The sequence below is a fragment of the Chiroxiphia lanceolata genome, chromosome 10, assembly GCF_009829145.1.
Source record: "Chiroxiphia lanceolata isolate bChiLan1 chromosome 10, bChiLan1.pri, whole genome shotgun sequence".
Lineage (NCBI taxonomy): Eukaryota > Metazoa > Chordata > Aves > Passeriformes > Pipridae > Chiroxiphia > Chiroxiphia lanceolata.
The window spans coordinates 1933933-1941805 of NC_045646.1; the positions used below are offsets into that span (position 1 = coordinate 1933933).

The window sequence follows — 7873 nt, forward strand, 5'->3', positions numbered from 1 at the left end:
CCCTGCCAGCCCAGACCCCCCAGCATGGGCACAGCTGGGTCTGAAACCTGTGTGTGCATCCACGGTCCTGTTCAGCTGGAGAGGATGGGAGAGGAGGAACACGGGAAACACATGAAGTTATTACACACAGGCTAAAAAAAATGACAAAAAGGGTGAAATCGTGTCCTTTGCTCTACCCAGAACCAAAAACAGCACCAGGGCCACGAGCACAGACCTCAAAGAGCACAAATGTCTCTGTTCCAACATGGTCACAGCCAGGAAGCACAGAAAGGGAGTTTCTTGCACATCAGAGGCAGTGCCGGCCCTTTGCAGCTGAGGGGTCCTGATAACCTGTCATGTTTGTATTAAAAAACAATTTCAAAAGACGTTACTAAAAACAGAGTCCACGCTGAAGGAGTTTTCAGAGCTGAGACTCAGATTCCCACATGGGAGCTGGTTCCAGCTGCTGGTCCTGCCTGGATCCTGGCTGGAACAAACACCTCAGTGGGACAGAGAGCCCTTTTTGGTGCAAATGTTTACTTCACTAAGACTTAGCTCAGAGGAAATCCAGGCCCTAGAGAAAAGGAAGGATATGGGAATAGAAGGGAAAAGTGTAGAGCTTTAATAATCCAGCTTTTCAGTGGAAATCAAAACCAATCCTGGATTCCTGCACTGGGTCATCACCTACTCACGGAAGCAGTCAAAGGGGACAATTCTCCTGCAGAACCCCATCAGGGAGGTGAATGGGTGGCACAGCCCATCCATGGCCTTCTGCAGGTGGGAGCAGGAATGCTGATAGAGCTGGAGCAGGAATTCCGAGATCCATGCGGGAGCAGCCTGGATGGCCCCGGGGGGCAGTGCCCTGTGCAGGGCGAGCGCGGTGCCCGCCAGGCCCAGCAGCAGCAGCAGCAGCAGCAGCACGGGGGGCAGGCTCACGGGGGGCAGGCTCAGGGCACACGCCCACTTGCTGCCTTCCACCTTTTCCTTCCCAGGGCATTTGCTGCACGGTTTCCTCCTGGGAACCAGCATCAGTTTTGGAGGGGGGATCTTGTGGATCTGACCCATTTCAGTTTTAGCCCACACGTCCTTCAGCAGGTCCTCCATCCTTGGACAAATCTCCAGAGGTTTCACATCCGGCAGTTCCTTCTCCCTCAGAGCCTTGACCCGCTGCTGCAGCTCCTCCAGCTTCTCCAGGCAGAGCAGGGGGGACTTCTCTTTCCGAATAGAGGAATTCAGGTACTTGAGCTCAATCTCTTCCACCTTCAGTCTGCTCACACTCTCCAGCAGGGGCTCATATTCCCGCAGGAAGCGCCTGTTGAGCTCATCCAGAGCCCCCAGCAGAGCTTGTTTCTTGTGCTCCAAGGTGTCCCCGAGCTTTTTGAAGTACTGCCCCACCACGTCCCTCTCGCTGCGCAGGAGCTTCTCCCACTGGGATTTCTGCGTCGTCAGCTTCATGTAGCACAGCAGCACCTCCCGCCAGTATTTCTCCGGCAGCTGCTCCTGCAGTTTTCCAGCGGCCTCCTTGGCCTTCCTGTGGGCGCTGTGCAGGTCCCCGATGGGGTGCCCGTGGTGCTGCCCTATGGTGAGGCACTGCCCGCACACCAGCTGCCTGTCCAGCAGGCAGTAAATGTTGAGGGGCTGCCGGGGGTGCTCCCGGCACGTCTCCGCATCCCAGGGCTCTTCCTGCCGGCACTTCTCAATGACGGCCTTGAGGGCGAAGTTGATGGGCAGGGATTCCAGCCCGGCGGCGGGAATGTCCACCAGGGCCCGGCAGTTGGGGCACTTGAGGCGCCTTCGGATGGAGAAGGTGTCGGAGCGCTGGAGAACCCCCTCCAGGCATTCCCTGCAGAAGGTGTGGGAGCAGGGAAGCACCCGCGGATCCTGGTAAATGCCGCAGCAAACGGCACAGGTCAGCTCCTCCTCCAGCCGCTCCATGGCCTGCGCGGGGAAAGCAAACACAAACAGAGGGCTTCAGCTCTTCCCACAAGCATTGCAGTGACCCCAACGGGGCATTTCCTGACCAGGAATTCCCACCTCGGCACTTCAGTGGGGGGGAAAAAAGGTAAAATAATAATGAAAGTGAACAGTTCAGTGATTTCAGCAAATTCTGAGCTGCGCTCAGTTAAGTGAGCACCCACATCCAACCTCTGCCTTAAAAAGCCAGGGAAAGCAGTAATCTGCCAATAGATGTTTTTTACGGTGGGAAACAGCAGAAAAGAGTGGTAAAAGCGAAACTAGGATTTCTAAATAATCTCAGAATTATGAACAATTCCTCCCACCACTTCCAACGTGAGAATAGAAGAAGTAGTACAGACGCTTTTTTTCCTCCCCTCACTTCAAATGTTACTTTTGTAACACAAAATAGTCATTAGAGCATTAAACAGTCACATTTACTAGAAGCTCTCTCAAGGTTCTGGTACTAACAATCCAACTCAGCAGCCCTGACAGACACCACCACTACCAGGAATTAGATTTGTGTGTTATTCCTGGGTTACTTTAAGCACCAAACTCAAAAACTTTCACTTTCCATCCTTTGTGATGTGTCCTCATTTTTTTCTTTGCCAGTTTAGTGAAACTAGTGTTAAATCCCAAATAACAGTGACACTAAAGCCAGTTTTCCTGATAAATCATGATTTTTGTTTTCATTCTGCTAAAAATAAGGGGGAACTGGTACCAAATTTCTTTCTCTTTGTGCCACGTTTTCCTGCCCCTCCACCAGTTTTAGTCAGAGGCTTTGCTGCACTGCAACAAGAAATTGTCTGAGTTTTCAGCATCAAAACCCATCAATTTGGGGTCTAAATCAAAATCTGCAAACAACAACCTGGAGCAGGGCTCACACTGAGGGAGGGCAGGAGCTGAACACCCAAAGCCCAGTTCTCTGAGGGTTAAGTCAGCCCTGAGCACAGAAACCTGCTCTGGTGGCACAGAAATAAGCCTGGCTTATCTCACTGGCTGGTGCTGGGTCCAAAAGGGCAGTGCTGGGCTGCTGACTCACACCCTGGGCTTAATTAGGGTGAAACAATGCCAAAAAATCAACTAAAAAGTTAAATTTATTAGTTTATTTTTAATTTATCATCACCCAGATCAGCCAATTCAATCCGTATGTTGTTAAGTCAACTTTATATTCAAAACACAGTTTGATTAATTCAGCTCTGAGAAAAAAAAATAAAAAAATCCATGCAGCACACTTTCAGGTAAATTATCACAAAATGTTGGTTCACTTCTTTGAATTCCTTTTAAAAGGAGACCTTGACAACAGCTGGGAGAAAATCTCCTACAGGGAGACATAATTCCATATAATTCCTAAGAACTGCCCTTTAAAAGCAGAATGACAAAGAGTGTCAGCATTTATAACCAGCTGCTGCATTCTCCTCAGTAAAGAGAATTTAGATCAGGTCCAACAAACATTTAACAAAAGACCTTCATGACAATGACACTAAATCTATTTTTTACTAAATAAAGGCCATGAGGTTATTCCTCTTTTCACTGGGAAGCCACAGGCCTTTATTTTCCAGCTTTTCCAGTCAGCCACTGTGGCAACACTGGGTTATTAATTCCATGTTTCTGAGTGATGCTTCAGACACTGGAACTAAAGAAATGTGACAATAACGAAGGGAGCTGAGCAACAAATCTATTCCACTGTCTAGATAATTATTTTTTATAATTAATTCCCATAGGAACTACATTTAAAGGTTTTATTTTATTTTTTTTATATATATATATATATATAAATAAACTTATTATGAATCTTAGGAGTGTCACTTCCACTGAAATCAAAGGAAAAATGTATTTTTTCTCATGGTTAGAAAAAAAAGAATCCTTAGTTAGATATTCACTATTTTATATATACGGAATTAATATAATTTTTAAAAAATCTCCTTGTTTAAAAATCACTAACCCAGGCACCTCCAGGACTTCTATTATTCCTTTTTATTTTTTATTTACTATTCCTCAGTTTCCAAACAGGATTTGGAATGTCAGTGCTGATTTTTCTAAAGCACCCTGTGTCTCCTTAATCTGTTCTAGACAATTACCAGGAGCTGCAGCAGGGAAGTAAAAGGTTTGGAATTCCCAAAATTTCACCCAGCACTGGCAGCACAGAGGAAATACCCACATATTGATTTATTTCCACTGCTGTTCACCTGCAGACTATTGGAAACAGAGACTGGGAACAGCAACTGGAAAATACAGAGAAGGCCCAAAATCATAGAGTTAAGCAAAGAGAAAGAAAATAACTTTTCTAGGAAAAGAAAAGCAGCAGCAGGAAGCTGGGAAATGCTTTCCTGCACAGAGCAGACACTTTTCCTGGCACGTTCCAAACAACTGGGGCAGCAAATACGTGTGCCACTTGTATAATAATAAATATAGAGATTTAAGAGTTCCCCCAGCATAAACAAATCACAAACTAGAAGGTATTTTAAAATTCAAAAGTGCAATTTGTGCCAGTTTTGGAAACCTCCCAGCAATGGGATGCCTGCTAAGGACTGGGATTTTATCCTCCTCTAGTTAGGGATGTTGTAGAGAGGTGAAAACATGGCATGAAGGCAGCAGAGCTGGAGGATGGGGTGTGTGCCAAAGTGTCCAGAGAAGCAGATCACAGGAATGTGGTGCATTCCTTGATAACTGTGTTCCCAGAGAACTCCTGCTCCTCCAGCTCGTTGTGCCAGAGGTTGTTCAGAAAAAATTGTATATATTTTCATATGCAAATATACAAACAGTGGAACACAGCGTACATCAGTGTTCAGGCAGATAAAAAACTGCTTTACAGGACAATCTCACGCACCCCATTCTACTCCAGAGGACTTGAAAAGGTGAATTTGGCACTGGATAACAGCCCATTCCAAGGGGCACCCCCAGGAGTGGGAGCTGCTCCTCCTCCTGCCAGCAAAGGAAACTCTGCTCTCTCCTGAAGGACTGCAACGCTCAACTTCAAAATGTGCTGAACTTGAACCAAAGCCATGCAGAAATGCCCATTCCCTATCCCATGAAATCCTCTTCATCACTATCACAGAAACTCAAGTTTACGTTGTGCAAGAAATAGAGCTCAAATGACATGACAGTGTTTTCCATTTATAAATCACCTTCCTGGTAAAGGAACAAAAAATGAAACCACCAGGAATCACAAACAACCCTAAACCTCCCTATTCCAGCCCATTCCAGCCGTGCTGCTGCTTCATCCCACAGCACAAGTCACAGCAATTCTCAGCCCGGCCCCTGCTCCTACCACAGCTACTACACCACTGGCACAGTTTTACACTTTTGGGGATTTTTTTCCCCACTCTTTTGGGGTTTTTAATGACCTGAAGGAGATGAACACCGCTGTGTGGTTTCCCTATCAAAGGGACCTGCCAGCTCCCTGCTGTCCGTCCCTGCACTGGCTCCTCCTCTCGCACAACTTGACACAAGTTACCACATTCAAAACCTCCAAATTCGCGCTGGAGTTACGGTTCCTGGTGAATCCCGAAGGAATCTCTGACTCCTGAGCGTGAGCCGGGCTGTTTCACAGATCTCTCTCATATTATGTGTCGTTTACCTTACAAAAAGAATTCGGTCCCAGCCTTGGTTTGCATGGAACCCACAGCAATTTTCACTCAGCTGGAAACTTCCATGCTCCACATCAATCTCAGAAACTTTTCCAAGACCATAATTTCAATCAAGAAGTTTACAACAGGGACTAGTGCTGGCGATTTTAAAAACCAAACTTCAGGAAAGCGGGGAGAAAGCAGAAAAACCCTCGCCAGGACTTCGATGATTCCCCGCTGGTCCTTTCCAGCTCTGGATATTCTGTGGTTCTATATCCCCCTCCATCCTTTCTTTCCATGCTCGATCCCCCCTCCATCCCTTATAACTCTTGTCAAAGCTTCTGTTTTTTGAGCATTTATCCGTCATTCACCTCGCAGCACCAGTGGAGGTGAAGGATGAGCACACTTTACCTGCGTCCCCCGCAGGGTCCCTCCTGCCGCAGCCGCAGCTCCCAGACCGGCAACGATGGGACCCGTCCCTGAAGGAGTAACCGGGAAACGACGGGATCAACAGCTGGAGCTCGCCGAGGTCACACGGATAAGAACGAGCTGAAACACAGCGTGAGAGCGGGAGGGCAGCGCTCACGGCCGCGCCGAGCCCTCACGGAGAGAGGGAGCCCTGAGGGCGCGGGACCCCCCGGCACCCACCCGGGCAGCGCCGCGGGGCGAGGGAGCCGCTCCCGCCGGGGCTCCGCACCGGGATGGAGCCGCTCCTGCCGGGGCTCCACACGGGGAGCAGGGGGCTCCACACGGGGCGAGGGAGCCGCTCCCGCCGGGCTCCACAGCGGGATGGAGCCGCTCCCGCCGCCCCGCGCGCCGTAACGGCCGCGGAGTTTGAATGTAAACGGCGGGAGGGAGCGGGCGGAGCTGAGGGCGGGCACGGGGCGAGGGCAGGACCGAGGCAGGCGGGGATGGAGCGAGGGCAGGCACCGAGGCAGGGCGGGGAGGACGCGGCCGCGAACGGGGAGCCACGTCCCCGCAGGGTCCCTCGGCCGCCGGAGCCGGCAGGAACCAGGGGGTTGTTGCTGTTGTTGTTGTTGTTGTTGTGTGAGGGACCGGGATGGACTGTCCAGGCAGGGGGAAGGAGGATGCTCACCGGGAATGGCGCCCTCGGTGCCAGCATCATAATCGTGGAGCGATACAACGCCTGAGGGGTGATGGAACCTTACGGAGCACCCCATTGCAAAGCCTTGCCCCGGGCACTGCTGGCACCCACAGGGAGCTCCGTCCTGCTCTGCTCTGCAACCACAGTCACCGACCCCATTCCTCTGCACCATCCCAGGACAAATTCACCCTGAAATGCAAACCAGGAGACGTGAAACCTCCTGCTTTGGGGGTGCAGGACCCGACCTTCCAGAGCTGCTAACCACAGAAATAGAAATCAATGCATATTTAAATTGAAGCACGTTTACCTGCTTTGGCTACTGAAGATTATGATAAAGTACTTTTGACAAGGGCCTGGATTTAAACTGACAGACAGCAGGTTTATACTGGATATTGGGGAGAAATCCTTCCCTGTGAGGGTGGGAGGCCCTGGCACAGTTTGCCCAGAGGAGCTGTGGCTGCCCCAGCCCTGGGAATGTCCAAGGGTTTATTTCCAATTCATTTGAACTAAACTGTAAAGTCATTCTCAGCTGTTGCATTCACAGCGAACTTGAAAGAGAAATGAAATTCCTTTAATGTTGTCATGTAGATCATAATAAACCACCCAAAACTCACCTAAACATGTTAAACTGGTATTTAGAGGACCTTATACAAATATCTGGGAAATATTCAGAATTATGTTTTAGGTAATAAAAAAATCTCATCCTCTAACAAACTACCTACCATAGTTTTACCACACATTTTCCCACTCCCATTGTTTCTGACTTTGGTTACAAAATATCTATTGGCTGTTAATTACAGTTTCCAATTACATGTTCCCTGTAATCCTGGCTCTGTGTACACTGGCTTTCGATACAAACCCTGTGGAGGGAGCTTGGTAAAATTGTTATTTTTGCTTCTAAAGTGGGCAGAGGAGGAAAAGGGATTAAAAATAAATCAAAGAGGATCATACAAGACTGCAGGTGCAAGATATAAATATTTTCTTTTTTTGCTTGGAATGAGATAAAATACAAGCAATCCACAGCTAGCAACAGTTACTATTTTCCTACTTTGCTACACAAAGAATCAGTGTATCTTTTAGTTTTTTAGAGTTTGGGGTAAGCTGGGGAAATTCCCCCTTTGCTTTAAATGCTGAACTATAATTACTGGTTCCTCTTCTCCATATATTTAAGACAACCATATTTTCCTGTTTTTCAGATGACAAGTCTGTAGCTGTCCATGGTATTGTACCACTCCCCTCTCTCTCCCACCCCACGCTCAGCAAGGTC

At 48.5% G+C, this 7873-nt stretch overlaps 1 protein-coding gene across 2 annotated transcripts; it reads right to left on the minus strand.

The window, feature by feature from the left end:
• Positions 1–572: 572 nt before the first annotated feature.
• TRIM59 (tripartite motif containing 59) lies at positions 573–6616 on the minus strand. Of its 2 annotated transcripts, none has more exons than XM_032698318.1 (3): positions 6598–6616; positions 5913–5980; positions 573–1917 (listed from the first exon to the last, which is right to left on the minus strand). In XM_032698318.1, exon 3 carries the CDS (start codon positions 1912–1914, stop codon positions 664–666), a length of 1251 nt encoding a protein of 416 aa, XP_032554209.1. In that variant the 5' UTR covers positions 1915–1917; positions 5913–5980; positions 6598–6616; the 3' UTR covers positions 573–663. The 2 variants fall into 2 exon arrangements, with proteins under 2 accessions (XP_032554209.1, XP_032554208.1); XM_032698317.1 differs by lacking the exon at positions 6598–6616 and adding an exon at positions 3721–3746 and having other exon boundaries at positions 5913–6575.
• Between the last annotated feature and the right edge of the window lie 1257 nt (positions 6617–7873).

Coding starts and splice junctions, on each gene's coding strand:
- TRIM59 (XM_032698318.1), bottom strand. CDS start 1,914: ATGGAGCGGCTGGAGGAGGAGCTGACCTGTGCCGTTTGCTGCGGCATT.